Source organism: Pseudoliparis swirei, chromosome 20 (genome assembly GCF_029220125.1).
Source record: "Pseudoliparis swirei isolate HS2019 ecotype Mariana Trench chromosome 20, NWPU_hadal_v1, whole genome shotgun sequence".
NCBI classification, from domain to species: Eukaryota; Metazoa; Chordata; class Actinopteri; order Perciformes; family Liparidae; genus Pseudoliparis; species Pseudoliparis swirei.
This window is the reverse complement of record NC_079407.1, coordinates 28,040,508-28,058,394: the sequence shown is the minus strand read 5'-3', so window position 1 is coordinate 28,058,394 and position 17,887 is coordinate 28,040,508. Positions and strand designations below refer to the sequence as shown.

At 45.2% G+C, this 17,887-nt stretch overlaps 2 protein-coding genes across 4 annotated transcripts in view; both read left to right on the top strand.

Annotated features, from left to right (window-relative positions):
* Positions 1 to 12,982, top strand: part of numa1 (nuclear mitotic apparatus protein 1) — a 33,213-nt gene extending 20,231 nt beyond the window's left edge. Inside the window, exons 18-25 of one of the 3 annotated variants that reach the window (XM_056442120.1) lie at positions 645 to 750; positions 1,972 to 2,155; positions 4,884 to 5,020; positions 9,104 to 9,376; positions 9,617 to 9,712; positions 11,420 to 11,701; positions 12,540 to 12,583; positions 12,759 to 12,982. In XM_056442120.1, coding sequence (XP_056298095.1) covers positions 645 to 750; positions 1,972 to 2,155; positions 4,884 to 5,020; positions 9,104 to 9,376; positions 9,617 to 9,712; positions 11,420 to 11,701; positions 12,540 to 12,581 — 1,120 coding nt within the window. In that variant the 3' untranslated portion in view covers positions 12,582 to 12,583; positions 12,759 to 12,982. Of the gene's footprint in view, positions 1 to 644; positions 751 to 1,971; positions 2,156 to 4,883; positions 5,021 to 9,103; positions 9,377 to 9,616; positions 9,713 to 11,419; positions 11,702 to 12,536; positions 12,584 to 12,758 lie in introns of all 3 variants that reach the window. The other 2 variants (XM_056442119.1, XM_056442121.1) reach the window with 2 other exon arrangements.
* A 1,366-nt stretch (positions 12,983 to 14,348) lies between these two features.
* Positions 14,349 to 17,887, top strand: part of nlrc3l (NLR family, CARD domain containing 3-like) — a 10,004-nt gene continuing 6,465 nt past the window's right edge. The window contains exons 1-7 of the mRNA XM_056441867.1: positions 14,349 to 14,649; positions 15,406 to 15,612; positions 15,802 to 15,894; positions 16,137 to 16,308; positions 16,596 to 16,743; positions 16,969 to 17,061; positions 17,157 to 17,503. Coding sequence (XP_056297842.1) covers positions 14,624 to 14,649; positions 15,406 to 15,612; positions 15,802 to 15,894; positions 16,137 to 16,308; positions 16,596 to 16,743; positions 16,969 to 17,061; positions 17,157 to 17,503 — 1,086 coding nt within the window. The 5' untranslated portion in view covers positions 14,349 to 14,623. The remainder of the gene's footprint in view (positions 14,650 to 15,405; positions 15,613 to 15,801; positions 15,895 to 16,136; positions 16,309 to 16,595; positions 16,744 to 16,968; positions 17,062 to 17,156; positions 17,504 to 17,887) is intronic.

Below are 17,887 nucleotides of genomic sequence, written 5' to 3'. Positions count from 1 at the left end.
CTGGACCGGCGGTCCTTCGGCATCAACTTCATCAGAATCATCGCTATCGCTGTCACAATCAACTAAATGGGGATAGTCTGCTTTTAATGGTTCATACAAGTATCCAGTTGCTGAATCTGACAATCTTTCATCGTCCATATTTCGCCCGTTTTCTATATTATTATCAAGTTCTCAGCATTTGTTTGCGAGCGCTCGACGTTGTTTACATTGGTTTCTGAACACATCCGCTGTGGCTGGCTGTCGATCTATCAACGATGTGACGTCACACCACCGGCGCCATATTCAAGCACCAGTGCAATGAAGCTTGTCGGAGTTGAGGGACTTTGAACAGCCTAAACTACGTATTGTTATTGAATACTGGACCGTCAGTGCATGAATAACCTTTAGAAACACATTATCTTTTGATCTGGCTACATATTCGCGATCTCAACAGGTACCCTTTAAGCATGCAGAGGATTATACTGAATTACTCAAACTGCAGCTCACTATTTGCATTTTTTATATTATGATTATTTATACTATTTGCAACATTTATTTCCTATTTAAATTAATTTATTTATATCTCCTGGGTGATTCCTCCCCATCTTACACACACAACGTCCTGATTCTAGTGACACCAGAATCATTGTGCTTTCTCTTTGCAGGACCGGCGCCGGCCGGGCCTCGGAGCTGGATTCCACCCGCAGGAACCCGAGTTCGTCTGTGAAGCGCCGCAGGACGACGCAGGTTATTAACATCACCCTGACCAAGGTGGAGGCTTCTCACGGCAACGTCACTGCATGCTCACCACGGGGGGAGAATCACTGATGATGATGATGATGTTGGACTCTTTGTGCATCTTCAGGGTTCAGCTGATCTTTAGTTTAACTCTTAATCTGTTATCCGTAACCTTGTCGTGCTCGGTTTTATTTATTTTTAATTATTATATTTTTTTCTGTGCCACTCATTTATTTATTTTATTGTTTAAAATTAGATTTTAAAGTATGCATTAATTAGACATGTACAGATGTCTTTCAGACATTGCATGTGCAGATTTTTTTTTAGATGCTGATTTTCGTTTTACAAATTTATAACAAGAAGTGTAAAATGTAGAATAAACAACAACAAAGAGACAAAAAGAAAACAATGTATCACTAAGGAGTGATATATTCTCTATTGTTCATTCATTAATTTAGGAAAATTAAATAAAATCAGGTATGAGGTGTTGCGTACACTAGCGTTACAAAGTTTGGGGTCACGCAGACAATTTGGTGTTTTTCATGAAAACTCATTTTTATTGATCAAATACATTTCAGAATTAATCTAAAATCTATTCAAGACGTTGACGAGGTTATAAATAATGATGTTTATAGTAAATATTAATGTAGTTCTTCTTGTGGCCCAAAGGAAGGCCAGTTCTATAGCTTCTCTCAGCAGCATAACTGTTTTCAGCTGCGCTCACATAAAAAGTGGTTTCAAGGGTTTTCTACCCCTCCGCTCGTCTTCTAAGGCGATAACACAATGTACCATTAGAACACTGGAGATGGGCCTCTACACACACCTGTAGAGCGTTAGGGTTAACCCTAACTTTAACCCTCTACACACCTGTATAGCGTTAGGGTTAACCCTAACTTTAACCCTCTACACACCTCTGTAGAGAGTTAGGGTTAACCCTAACTTTAACCCTCTACTCACCTCTGTAGAGCGTTAGGGTTAACCCTAACTTTAACCCTCTACACACCTCTGTAGAGTGTTAGGGTTAACCCTAACTTTAACCCTCTACACACCTCTGTAGAGACTTCATTGAACACCAGAGAATAGTCATGTACACATTAACTATGGAGAGAGTATTGATGATTCATTTAATATTTTCTTCATTGGAAAAACAGTGCTTTTATTTTGAAAAATAAGGAAATTTCTAAACTTGTGACGGTTGGATCTCAGTGCGTTTGATGTTTGAACTCGTGCTGATGGCTGAACTCTTCCCCGTAGAAGACGCCGGGCAGCGGTGAAGACGAGGAGACCTTCTTCAGTCTGGCCTCGGCGCGCTCCCAGCCGGACCTCTCCGGACCCGTTCCTCTGGCGCCGCTCGGCACGCCGGCCAGAACCAGCAGCGCCGCCAGCGACCAGCTGATCGGGCTGCCGGGCTACCGGCGCAGCACCATCCATTCACAGAGTGAGTGTGCGTGTGTGTGTGTGTCTGTCCGTCCGTGGTGTGTCTGTCCGTCCGTGGTGTGTGTGTGTGTGTGTGTGTTTAGTTAAGATTAGACTTCGGATCATCCACACGGGCCGATGAATGAATGCTCCTCCAGTTACGGACATCCTGGAAATGTCCTGGAATCTAAAAATGGTTATTCCCAGGCCTGGGAAAGTCCTGAAGAAGAGAAAAAAATCTACACACACCACATACGCACACACACACAGTACACACAGTACACAAACCACACACACACACAGTACTACACACACCACACACACACCGCACACACACCAGGTTTCGAAGAGTCATGGACATGTATTATATTCACATGGTGATTGGTCTTCGTGTCCTCATGTCTTCGTGTCCTCATGACCTTGTGTCCTCATGTCATGTCCTTGTGTCGCGTCCTCATGTCCTTGTGTCCTCATGACCTTGTGTCCTCATGTCATGTCCTTGTGTCGTATCCTTGTGTCCTTATGACCTTGTGTCCTCATGTCGTGTCCTCATGGTGATTGGTCCTCGTGTCCTCATGTCCTCATGTTGTGTCCTCATGTCATGTCCTCGTCTCATGTCCTTGTGTCCTCATGGTGATTGGTCCTCGTGTCCTCATGGTGATTGGTCCTCGTCTCATGTCCTCGTGTCCTCATGGTGATTGGTCCTTGTGTCCTCGTCTCATGTCCTTGTGTCCTCATGGTGATTGGTCCTCGTCTCGTGTCCTTGTGTCCTCGTCTCATGTCCTCATCTCATGTCCTTGTGTCCTCATGGTGATTGGTCCTCATCTCATGTCCTTGTGTCCTCATGGTGATTGGTCCTCATCTCATGTCCTCGTGTCCTCATGGTGATTGGTCCTCGTGTCCTTGTGTCCTCGTCTCATGTCCTTGTGTCCTCATGGTGATGTGTCCTCGTGTTGTGTCCTCGTCTCATGTCCTTGTGTCCTCATGGTCATTGGTCCTTGTGTCCTCATGTCCTTGTGTCCTCATGGTGATTGGTCCTCATGTCGTGTCCTCGTCTCATGTCCTCATGTCATGTCCTCGTGTCTCATGGTGATTGGTCCTTGTGTCCTCGTCTCATGTCCTCGTGTCCTTGTCTCATGTCGTGTCCTCATGGTGATTGGTCCTTGTGTCCTCATGTTGTGTCCTCTTCTCATGTCATGTCCTCGTGTCCTTGTGTCCTCATGGTGATTGGTCCTCGTGTCCTCATGGTGATTGGTCCTCGTGTCCTCATGTTGTGTCCTCTTCTCATGTTGTGCCCTTGTGTCCTCATGGTGATTGGTCCTCGTGTCCTCGTCTCATGTCCTTGTGTCCTCATGGTGATTGGTCCTCGTGTCCTCATGGTGATTGGTCCTTGTGTCCTCGTCTCATGTCCTTGTGTCCTCATGGTGATTGTTCCTTGTGTCCTCATGGTGATTGGTCCTCATGTCGTGTCCTCGTCTCATGTCCTCATGTCATGTCCTCGTGTCCTCATGGTGATTGGTCCTCGTGTCCTCGTCTCATGTCCTCATGTCCTTGTGTCCTCATGGTGATTGGACCTTGTGTCCTCATGTCGTGTCCTCGTGTCATGTCCTCGTGTCCTCATGGTGATTGGTCCTCGTGTCCTCGTCTCATGTCCTTGTGTCCTCATGGTGATTGGTCCTCGTGTCCTCATCTCATGTCCTCATGGTGATTGGTCCTCGTGTCCTTGTGTCCTCATCTCATGTCCTTGTGTCCTCGTCTCATGTCCTTGTGTCCTCATGGTGATTGGTCCTCGTGTCCTCGTCTCATGTCCTTGTGTCCTCATGGTCATTGGTCCTTGTGTCCTCATGTCCTTGTGTCCTCATGGTGATTGGTCCTCATGTCGTGTCCTCGTCTCATGTCCTCATGTCATGTCCTCATGGTGATTGGTCCTTGTGTCCTCGTCTCATGTCCTCATGTCGTGTCCTCATGGTGATTGGTCCTCATGTCGTGTCCTCGTCTCATGTCCTCATGGTGATTGGTCCTTGTGTCCTCGTCTCATGTCCTCATGTCGTGTCCTCATGGTGATTGGTCCTCGTGTCCTCATGTTGTGTCTTCATGTCATGTCCTCGTCTCATGTCCTTGTGTCCTCATGGTGATTGGTCCTCGTGTCCTCATGTCGTGTCCATGTGTCGTTGTCTCATGTCCTCATGTAATGTCCTCGTGTCCTTGTGTCCTCATGGTGATTGGTCCTCGTGTCCTCGTCTCATGTCCTTGTGTCCTCATGGTGATTGGTCCTCGTGTCCTTGTGTCCTCGTCTCATGTCCTCATCTCATGTCCTTGTGTCCTCATGGTGATTGGTCCTTGTGTCCTCGTCTCGTGTCCTTGTGTCCTCATGGTGATTAGTCCTTGTGTCCTTGTCTCATGTCCTCATGGTGTTTGGTCCTCATCTCATGTCCTCGTGTCCTCATGGTGATGTGTCCTCATGTCATGTCCTTGTGTCCTCGTCTCATGTCCTTGTGTCCTCATGTTGATTGGTCCTCATGTCGTGTCCTCGTGTCATGTCCTCGTGTCCTCATGGTGATTGGTCCTTGTGTCCTCGTCTCATGTCCTCGTGTCCTCGTCTCATGTCCTCATGGTGATTGGTCCTCGTGTCCTTGTGTCCTCGTCTCATGTCCTTGTGTCCTTGTCTCATGTCCTTGTGTCCTCGTCTCATGGTGATTGGTCCTCGTCTCCTCGTCTCATGTCCTTGTGTCCTCGTCTCGTGTCCTCAGCCTCGGGGACGTTCTGTGCCGGCGTGGAGAACGAGCCGGACGGCGCCGCAGACGACTGGAGGCGGATCGCTGAGCTGCAGGCGAGGAACAAGGTGTGTCTGCCTCACCTGAAGAGCAGCTACCCCGTGGAGTCTGACGTGAGGACACACACACACACACACACACTTACATACACACACTTACACACACACAAACACACTTACACACACGCATACATACATACACACACGCATTGGCCGGCCGGCGTTTATGAGATTGGAGTGGGACACGGAGAAAATGTGGAGTGGTGCTCTTCACAATAAAACATCTTTGATGGACGTGTCGCGTCTCGGCCAATCAGTCAAGATGTCTTCAGCGTTTGGTGGTTTAGGTTAGCTTGAATGTTAGCCGCTACATCTGTTGCTGTCACGCTGCACGGTGTAGCGATGCTAACAAAGTACCCGTACGTTAAGAGCGATGTGATTTAGCATATTTTTTGTCTCAATACTTAATTAAAAGAGCGATCAGAGCGCACGCGCTGCTCCGTGTCGAGCTGTCTGCGCAGCGCTAACAGAGAGGGGCGTTAAGTGGCGGAATTTTCGGCTTTAAAAATAAAAAAAGATGCCAGAAGGTAAATGTTTCAGTCTGTAAAGTTCTGTAACTCTCCAGCTGCTCATCCTGATGAACTGTGGATCATCTGGTCAGAGACTAACGGCCTCATAGTGATCATCAATGCTATGATTGAACCATGTAGTTTCATTCATATCTGGCTGTATTAATACTCATATTACTGCCATTTGTTAAGTGTTGAAAAAGTTGGTAAAAAGTGAACCATACAGATATTTTATTTATTACTATTATAGATAAATATACCAGTCTCGTATTTATGGTAGACTGTTTTTATGGTATTGTATCATGATATTTATGGCAGGTATGGTATAGAAGATCGTGACAACCAGGTAGAGGCAGAACAGACTCGAGGAACCGACTCGAGGAACCGACTCGAGGAACCGACTCGAGGAACCGACTCGAGGAACCGACTCGAGGAACCGACTCGAGGAACAGACTCGTGGCTCAGCAGAGCACAAGACTTGAAGACTTGTTCACGCCAACAACAAAAAAAGGAAGTTGGTTCATGAATGACCATATTATACACAATATTACTATTATTATAGTATTATAGGCCCGATCACTGACTTGGAGTCAGAATGGAGGAACTACAGATTATCATACAACGTCCAACATCCATGTTCGTGGAAGTCACCACCAGCACCCCCCCCCCCCCCCCCCCCGCGCGCCTATCCTCCTCACCTTTTTCACCCCTGACCCGTTTTCATGCCTGACACATACATACATACACACACTTACACACACGCATACATACATACACACACTTACACACACGCATACATACATACACACACGCATACACACTTACACACACGCATACATACACACACGCATACATACATACACACACTTACACACACGCATACATACATACATACACACACTTACACACACGCATACATACATACACACACGCATACACACTTACACACACGCATACATACATACACACACGCATACATACATATACACACACACACACATACATACACACACGCATACACACACACACATACATACACACACTTGCACTTACATACATCCTGGGTCAAAATGGGTCTTCGGTGCTCCCATCTGTTCGTGCAGTCGGGCTGTTGAGTGAGTGATCAGCAGCTGGCCGCTCTGTCAAGTCACGCACCTCACAGTTCCATATTGATCAGACAAGAAGACACGCTTATCAACTCCAGTGTTTCCCCCCCCCCCCCCCCCCGTCAACACTTCTCGGCTCGCGCGACAGAGCGATGCGCGCGCCGGCATCGAAGCTCTGCCGTGATGCGCGCACACGGGTGAGCACACTCACTAGCGCCAGAGCTCCGATGGCGGCGCGCGCCTCGCTCAGCCGTGATGCGCACACAGGTGAGCACACCTCAGTGTTAAGTTAAGCTCAGGGCACCAACATGGCTAGCGGCACTAGTCCCGCCCCCTGAAGCTGTAAACCTCGGGGAAACACTGAACTCGATCACTATTGATCAAAACAGAACGAGGGTTCGGCTGCAGCCGACTTGAAACATACTATTGAGAACATATTCGCTGACCTGATGAACACAGGTTTTTTATTTACTTTTTTTTTATCGCAGACTTTTTTTTGCCTTAGGCGCTCGGGAAACGGCTTAGGCGTGCGCCCAAATGTTCTCTATGCAGGAAAAACCCTGCATACATACACATACATACACACACACTTACATACACACACACTTACATACAAACATACATACACACACACACACTTACATACACACACACTTACATACAAACATACATACACACACACACACTTACATACACACACACTTACATACAAACATACATACACACACACACACTTACATACACACACACTTACATACAAACATACATACACACACACACACTTACATACACACACACTTACATACAAACATACATACACACACACACACTTACATACACACACACTTACATACATACACACACACACACTTACATACACACACACTTACATACATACACATACATACACACATACACACATATATACACACACATACATACACACACATACATACACACACACACACTTACATACACACACACTTACATATATACATACATACACACACACACTTACACTTACATACACACACATACATACACACACACTTACATACACACACACTTACATACACACACACACTTACATACATACACACACATACATACACACACACTTACATACACACACACTTACATACATACATACACACACACTTACATACACACACACACACACACTTACATACACACACACACTTACACTTACATACATACACATACATACACACACTTACATACACACACACTTACATACATACACACACACACACTTACATACACACACACTTACATACATACATACACACACACACTTACACTTACATACATACACATACTCCTTCCTCTTCCTCCTCCTCCCTCTTCCTCCCACTCCTCCTCCCTCCTTGCGTTGATTGTTGTTTGTCATGTCCAAATGTTGCACCTTCCACCAAAAAAAATTCCTCGTTTGTTTGTGAAAACATTCATTCTTTGGCAATAAACCTGTTTCTGATTCTGATACATACACACACACTTACATACACACACACTTACATACATACATACACACACACACACTTACATACACACACACACTTATACATACACATACATACACACACACACACTTACATACACTTATACATACACATACATACACACACACACACTTACATACAAACACACACTTACATACACATACAAACACATACACACTTACACTTACATACATACACACACTTACACTTACATACATACACATACATACACACACATACATACACACACACACTTACATACACACACACTTACACTTACATACATACACACACACACACACACATACACACACACATATACATACACATACATACACACACACACACTTACATACACACACACACACTTACATACACATACACACACACACACTTACATACACACACACACACTTACACTTACATACACACACACACTCACATACATACACACACACATACAGACACACACACACATACACACACACTTACATACATACACATACATACACACACACTTACATACACACACACACTTATACATACACATACATACACATACATACACACACACACACATACATACACACACACACACTTACATACACACACACACACTTACATACACACACACACACTTACATACACACACACTTACATACATACACTTACACTTACATACATATACATACACATACACACACACTTACATACATACACACACACACACTTACACTTGCATACATACACACACACATACATACACACACACGCACTCCCCATCATTTTCTCTCTTTCGTTCATTTCTTCTCTCCCCCTCTCCTCATTCTCTCTCTCTCTCTCTCCCCCCGCATTAATTTCCTCCCTCCCTCTCTCCTATTCTCCCTCATTATTCTCTCTCTCTCACACTCCCTCCCTCTCTCTTATTCTCTCTCTCACACTCCCCCTCATTAATTTCCTCTCTCCCTCATTATTCTCTCTTATTCTCTCTCTCCCCCCCAGCCTTGCCGTGGCAGTACGTTCCTCTTCACCGATGAGGAGTTGCGTCATGGCGAGCCGTCAGAGACGTTCCGCCGGGCGTCCATGATGCCGGGTCAGCTGCACAACTCCCTGACCTCCCACCGCCTCTCCTTCATGGCGGGGCCCTCGGGGGCCGCCGCCCACCCCCACCGCCTGTCCCTGATGCCGCTGCCGGCCAAGAGCGCCGGCGCCGCTCAGCCCAAAGGAACCAAGAGGGCCTCGTCCACGTGGTCGGTGAACCAGACCTCCCCCGAGGTCAGTTAGCGTCAGTTAGCGTCAGTTAGCTTCAGTTAGCTTCAGTTAGTGTCAGTTAGCGTCAGTTAGCGTCAGTTAGCTTTAGTTAGCGTCAGTTAGCTTCATCATGTTGAGATGAACCGACACGAGGGAGTGAGTGAGTGAGTAAGGGGCTAAGTGGCTAAGTGAGTAAGGAAGTGAGTATATAAAATCTAAATGTAATAAACTTCCTGACTCGTCTTTCTCTCGTCTGTCTGACAGAAAAAGTTGAAGGCGAGCTGCTTCCCTCGACCTCTGACCCCCAGAAACAAGACGAGTGAACCTGCAGGAGCTCGTCTCCACCCGGCCCTCAGTCCAGTGAGTGTTCTCACACACACACACTCGGTCACTCAGTCACACACACTCACACTCAGTCACACACACACACACACTCGGTCACACACACTCGGTCACACACACACACACTCACACTCAGTCACACACACACCAACATTTCTTTTTACATTTGCAAGCAGAGTTGATGACAGAGTGATGTAATGACATAACCGTACACATTGTGTGTGTGTTCACATGGTGTGTGTGTTGTTCACATGGTGTGTGTGTTGTTGACATGGTGTGTGTGTGTGTTGTTGACATTGTGTGTGTGTGTGTGTTGTTGACATTGTGTGTGTGTGTTGACATCGGGTGTGTGTGTTCACATTGTGTGTGTGTGTGTTGTTGAAATGGTGTGTGTGTGTTCATATTGTGCGTGTGTGTTGACATTGTGTGTGTGTTCACATTGTGTGTGTGTGTGTGTTGTTGACATGGTGTGTGTGTTCATATTGTGCGTGTGTGTGTTCACATGGTGTGTGTGTGTTGACATTGTGTGTGTGTGTGTTGTTCACATGGTGTGTGTGTGTTGACATTGTGTGTGTGTTCACATTGTGTGTGTGTGTGTTGTTGACATTGTGTGTGTGTGTTGACATTGTGTGTGTGTGTTGACATTGTGTGTGTGTGTTGTTGACATTGTGTGTGTGTGTGTGTTCATATTGTGTGTTGTTGACATTGTGTGTGTGTGTGTGTTCATATTGTGTGTTGTTGACATTGTGTGTGTGTGTGTTGTTGACATTGTGTGTGTGTGTTGTTGACATTGTGTGTGTGTGTGTTGTTGACATTGTGTGTGTTGACATTGTGTGTGTGTTGTTGACATTGTGTGTGTGTGTGTGTGTTGTTGACATTGTGTGTTGTTGACATTGTGTGTGTTGACATTGTGTGTGTGTTGTTGACATTGTGTGTGTGTTGTTGACATTGTGTGTGTGTGTGTGTGTTGTTGACATTGTGTGTGTTGTTGACATTGTGTGTGTGTTGTTGGCATTGTGTGTGTGTGTTGTTGACATTGTGTGTGTGTTGTTGACATTGTGTGTGTTGTTGACATTGTGTGTGTGTTGACATTGTGTGTGTTGTTGACATTGTGTGTTGTTGACATTGTGTGTGTGTGTTGACATTGTGTGTGTTGTTGACATTGTGTGTGTGTTGTTGACATTGTGTGTGTGTGTGTGTGTGTGTTGACATTGTGTGTGTTGTTGACATTGTGTGTGTTGTTGACATTGTGTGTGTGTTGTTGACATTGTGTGTGTTGTTGACATTGTGTGTGTTGTTGACATTGTGTGTGTGTGTTGTTGACATTGTGTGTGTGTGTGTGTTGACATTGTGTGTGTTGTTGACATTGTGTGTGTGTTGTTGACATTGTGTGTGTGTTGTTGACATTGTGTGTGTGTGTTGTTGACATTGTGTGTGTGTGTGTTGTTGACATTGTGTTGTTGACATTGTGTGTGTGTGTTGTTGACATTGTGTGTGTTGTTGTTGACATTGTGTGTGTGTTGTTGACATTGTGTGTGTTGTTGACATTGTGTTGTTGACATTGTGTGTGTGTGTGTTGTTGACATTGTGTGTTGACATTGTGTGTGTGTTGTTGACATTGTGTGTGTTGACATTGTGTGTGTGTTGTTGACATTGTGTGTGTGTGTGTTGTTGACATTGTGTGTTGACATTGTGTGTGTGTTGTTGACATTGTGTGTGTCTCAGGCCGACCGGCGCCAGTCGATGGTGTTCAGCATTGACAACACGCCCCTCCGCAGCAGCAGCTACCTGAAGAAGGGCCTGCAGAAGCTCCGCGGCTCCACCAGGAAGTCGCCGGGCCGAGGCCTCAAGAAGTCGCCCGCGCCGCCGTCGGCCCGCCACGCCCAGGAAAACGTGCACGCCGGAGCGGCGCGGGGGGGCGGGGCCAAGTCACCGCAGGTGGGCCCCAAAGCCCCGAGGGCCTCCGGCAGGGCGGCCATGTCTCCTCTGACGGCGAGCGCTCGCAAGGTAGGAACTGAACCGCTCAGACGGCGACGTCATCGTTCCTCAAACGTTTCAACTGGGGGAAGCGCCCCCTCTAGTGGGGAGCAGCGGTACTGCAGGAGGAAATGCATTAACAGCTTTATATTGGACTTTTAGTTCAAAGACATAAAACTAAATCATCAATGAATACATGTCTTCCTGTTCATGTTCACGTTACCCCGGTAACGGGTTACGCCTGATGGCCCAGATTCTTGGCATTTAGCCAAAAGCCAATCTGTGAGATCATTTTTTCTTGCGGTTGCCCTTCAAAATAAAAGCTCAATTTTTAAGCATGAATTGAGATCAGCCGTATCAAAACATACGCAGTGTAAAACTTTTTATTGTCAAATATTTGAACGTGTTTAGTTTTTCACCGGTTGAACTTATTGTTATAATTAAAAAGAGATCCAGTGTAAAACGGGTCCATTGCAGCTACAATAAGATATGTATTTGCTTTATTGCACATGTATGACTTTATTTGCATTTTTCTAACAAAGCGATTGCAATTTTCTTTATTCTCCTATTTGAAAAAGCACAAAGATGGAGTCACAAAATGTTAATTCAATATAAAGTCTCAGAGCATTTTTGGGGGCGTGAACATTGTTCTTCCTCCAAACGTTTGAGGACCACTGCTCTCCAGTCCCGACCCCTTTAGCCCGCACATCAACGGGTGTACCTAATAAACTGGTAACTTTGCATTCATTACTTTGCTCCACATTACTGGCGGTGGATTATCTTTATTCCATCTGTCTGTCCCTCCTTCGTGACCTGATGGAACTCCGTGGCTGTGAACGTGTTTTCATGTCGTGACTGTTTTCAGAAGCAATCGTCCGTCAAGGAGGAAAACGTTACCGGACGCCTCTAAAGGTCATTAAAGTCATTTTATTTCGCGGCGGGCTTCTTCTCACTGGCTGCTCTCGCGTCTCGTGGCTCTCGGTGTTTCCGCTTCACATAACTCAACGCATGTCATCTCCACTTAGACTGTTGTGTTACGGCTCTGAGCTTCAATTTAATCTGGGTTATTATTATGTTTACTCCTCAGATGATGAGCAGGCTGAAGATGTGACGACGGCTTCCCGATCGGACTCGTAATCGTCTTCACTTCTACTTCATTTGACTTTTCTTTTCTTGTTTTTTACTCTCCCACGATGTCGTTGTCCTTGTTGTGACCTTCAGGGATTTTATTTTTACAATCTTTTCTTAATCTACTTTTATTTCTCCTGTATTATATTTACATGTTTGTCAATAAAAAGATTTTTATCTACATGGACGGCCCAGAGAATCTTTTACGTGTCGGGGTGTCGGCAGTCAGAAAGATTAATTATCTGAGAGTTATGGAATAAAAGGGTTTTTAAAGGCAGGTGCTTCCATCTGTCAATCATCCATGTGGTCGAATAAGATCCTCCATCAGTAGCTAGGAGGTCCACGGTGATGTCATTTGAATATAATGTATTTCAGATAAATACTTTTAATTCAAATTATTTTGAAAAACAGTTAAAAGCTAATTTCTGAGAAATCGTGTAATCACTGTTTACGGTTAATTTTTATAAATTGAGTTATAGAAGAAAACATTGACTGTAGGAGTGTCCAACATTTAGACCTCAGGTAAACTTTGTTTATTCATCTCTTTCAGACATGGATGTTTTATTAAAGTAATGTTTAATCTGTTCTTCATGCAGCCATGCTTTCAGCACATGAAAACGTGTCTCCTGAGTTCCTGACGATTGAGAAATTTAGACTTCCGGTATGCGCTTTTAACACCTTCAGAATAAAATGCACTTTTTTTGTGTGGTTCTAGTGTTTAGTAAGTTCATAATTTATTTATGAAAATACAGTCTACTTGGAGTAAATAGATTTGAGATTTCGTGCATCATTTTTAATATTGGAAGCTGAATAAGAGACTCTCGATATAGCATCAATTAATATGTTTACATTACATTATTATACACTTTGTTTTAAACTGTCCGCACACTGATTTTGACTAATTTTTTTATCTTTTTAAAGAAATGGCATATACTAGATTATTTCTTTGTCTTTTAATTTGCTCTCTGGGTTGTCGGTTGTCACGATGGTGTCATCCAGTATTTATGCTTCTTTTTAAAACTACTTGTAGTTCAGTTTCAGACACATTTATATGTTCAATTTGACTAATGCGTAGTTTTTGAACATATAGTAATATAATAATATTATGTGTGAATTCACTCAGTGTGTAATTTGGCTGACTGATGACCTAAAGTTTCACTTTTACTTTTAAATTTCACAACCATATTTAAAATGACAACATAGAAGATTATTTAGATTATTAATATTATGTTGTGTATGTATATATATATATATATATACTTTTTTTAAAATATATATTTGTATATATATATATTTGTATATATTGATATATATTTTGGTTTGTGCCTTAGCAATCAACAATTTTTAATTTATTTAAATAAAAATGCTCCTAATATCTCCATCGCAGTAGGTTAATTATGAGTATGTCATGAACATGTAAACATAAGAAACGAATAAATTAGTTGACACTGAACACGCTGCTTCTGGATTAAAAGTGTCGCGATGCTTTTATTTTGAAGTGGGCCGGAAGTCGAGACGTTGCCGTTGGCGGAACTGAAACAGACAGAAACCGAAAGTTAAGGTGACGAAACCAGGAGGGAATATACGTTAAAGTCGACGGCCGGTGATATAACTCACGGTTTATACATTATTATATGTTAACTAACTAATAACTAGCATAACTACATGTTAGCGTCGGCGCAGACCGGCCGCCTTTATCTCAGTGACGTCAGGAACGTTAACCGTGTGTGTTTTTGAATATGACGTTATTGCGACTTTAAGTTGTGTTTAGTTCACATAAATCATAAATACGTCGCCGTGTGTTGGTCTCGTGCTGCCGGAGACATGGACCCGGACTCTGAGGTGGGAAGGTGGGTGTAGTCGCTCACCTGTCACTCACCTCCACCTATCACTCATCTCCACCTGTCCCTCACCTCCACCTGTCACTCACCTCCACCTGTCCCTCATCTCCACCTGTCACTCACCTCCACCTGTCCCTCACCTCCACCTGTCTCTCACCTCCACCGCCTCTCAGACGTCCGTTGGTTGCCGTTAAATCAGATGATCGGCCATGTTTTGGTTCGTTAATGTGCTTCACGTTGTATGACGTCACCTCTTGTTGTTATTGACTGCAGGTGTGTTCACCTGTCACTCATGCTCCAAACTTGGTCTTTGATAATCTGACTTTTGATATTGGCCATATATATATATATATATATTGGGACATGTAAGCCAGTAAAATAATATTGATAATTAATAGAAGGGTTCCTACGGTCTGGAAAACCTGGAAAGGTCCTGGACATATTTTTTTTTATCCCAGAAGTTTTGGAAAAGTCATGAAAATTCTGTTATATTTATATGTTAATTTCTTTGATTAATCGAATAATCATGTATATAAATATGTATTCTTTTAATTAAACTATTTCCTCATTCATTTGTGATATTTAAGGTATATTTATTACTCGTGTAGACATGGAGATTTTACAACATGTTGGGTCATGGACATTTGGTTGAAAGGTCATGGAGAGGTCATGGAACTCCATTGTTCAACAGGTGTATGAACCCTGAATAATCTATTGTTATAATCGGAGTAGCTTTCATATGACACCCATTGCTCACCCCCTCAGCGTTCTTAGGCAGGAGAATGGGGAGGAAGATGATGATGATGATGAGAAGGAGGAGGAGCAGAAGAAGAAGAGGAGGCCTCCCTCCAGTTATGGATCAATGAAGAGTGAGAGTGATGTTATGGAGGAGGAGGAGGAGGAGGAGGAGGAAGAGCTCCATGTCTTCCAGCTCCCATTTCCACCTGAGTCGACTCCTCACCAGGGGACAGGGTGAGTGTGAGTGTGTGTGTGTGTGTGTGTGTGTGTGTCTTAATAGTGACTCATCAACACAATGTTCAACTTGTAAATGTTAATATTCTACATTTTTATTTATTGCTCCCGACATCATGTTGAAGGTCTTAACGAGGTCTTTAACGAGGTCTTAACGAGAGGATGTTGTTGTCCCTAATCTGTTGCTAGGTTACAGATGATTCGCTCAGACTCTCCGGAGACGCTCTATACCAACACGACGGAGCAGACCAGACCCCCGGGAGCTGTTGTCATTGACACCAGGTGGAACACACACACACACACACACACACACACACACACACACACTAATCATTGCTCCCAAACCACAGCTTGACTGAATATTTCATCTTTTAGACGTTTACATGTTGTGTAAAAGTTGTCGTTGGTTTATTTGCTCAGGTGTTGCATCATCTCAACATTCCTCCGTCCCCAACACAGGGGCGACATCTTTGTTTGTGACCCCCCGCTGTGCTCCTCCTCACGCTCCTCCTGCCGCCCCCCAGGTCCTCTGATCCGGGGGACGCTCCTGAAGACGACGAAGACGAGGAGGAAGACGAACTGTTGACGACTAACTCCCCAGAACCGCCTGACCCGGTGGAACCAGAAGAGCCGGCGGACGAGAGCAGCCAGCCGGGTCGACTCCACCCGGAGCAGGACCTGCCCCACATCTTCAAGGTGGGAATGGGTTTTATTTATTTTGATATCACTTTTTTATTTGCAGAGCAGACTTTTTTATTTGTTCTTAATATTTTTTTTATTTCGAGAGCTCAGGTTTTTATTTTTTCAAAATATATTTGTTATTTTGAGAGCTCCGGTTTTTATTTTTTCGAAATATTTTTTCTATTTTTAGAGCTCAGGTTTTTGTCGTGAGTTGTTGTTGTTTGTTGCGTATTAAAGACATAAACATCTCCTCACACGAGGACCTGCAGCCCCTCCCCCTCAGAGTTTCCTCTCGCCTGCAGAGCATCCAGAGCGCCGTGGGCCGGCTCTCCGCGGAGGAGCTGCTCCGGTTCAAGGTCGGGTTCTGCCAGTGGGAGTCCCGGGTCGCCTTGACCCGGCTGCTGGAGGGAGACCTGCTGGACCTGGTGGACCGCATGCTGGAGGTCCTGGGTGAGGACGGGTCAGCAGGGTCAGCGAGGTCAGCAGGTCCTCCAGAGGGACTCTGAGCTTCAATGGAGCAGCTGGAATAATAAGACTTCTTATTATATGTCACTGTTTGTCTCTGGACCTTCTCTTTCCTCCTCTTTCCTTCTCTTTCCTTCTCTTTCCTTCTATTTCCTCCTCTTTCCTTCTCTTTCCTCCTCTTTCCTTCTCTTGACCTCTTGACCTCTGCAGGTCCTGACCGCTCCCTGCTGCACACCATAAAGACTCTGGAGAGTATGAAGAAGAGCCACGAGGCCGAGGAGCTGAGGAAGAGTTGCAAGAAAGGCAAGTCACCTCCTCTGCTTTCATCTCTACTCCTCCTCGTCCTCCTCCTCTTCCTCATCTTCCTCCTCCCCCTCATCCTCCTCCTCCTCCTCCAGCGTTGATCCGTTTCCAGCTGACTCAGAGTCTTCTCTCCGAGCACCAGACCCTCCGTGAGGGCGTGGTCCAGGCGGGGAGGCGGAGCCTCCTGGAGAAGGTCTTCGTGGAGCCGCTGATCTCCACCCGCTGCCGGGGGGGCGTCGACCCCGCCCACGAGTTCGGGCCCCGCCCCCTTTCCACGCCGCCCGGCGCCGACGCCGCGGTGGGCCTGAGCGAGCTGTTCCGCCTCCGGAGGGCGGACGGCGAGCCGGTGAGGACGGTGGTGACCACGGCGCTGCCGGGCGGCGGCATGTCGGTGTGTGTGGGGAAGTTCTGTCTGGACTGGGCCCAGAGGACCGGGAACCAGGTACACACACACACACACACATAGACACACACACACACACATAGACACACACACACACATAGACACACACACACACACATACACACACAGACACACACACATACACACACACACATAGACACACACACATATACACACACACACATAGACACACACACACACATATATACACACACACACATATACACACACACACACACACATAGACACACACACACACACACATAGACACACACACACACATACACACACACACACACACACACACACATAGACACACACACACACACATAGACACACACACACACACACATAGACACACACACACACACACACATAGACACACACACACACACACATAGACACACACACACACACACACAC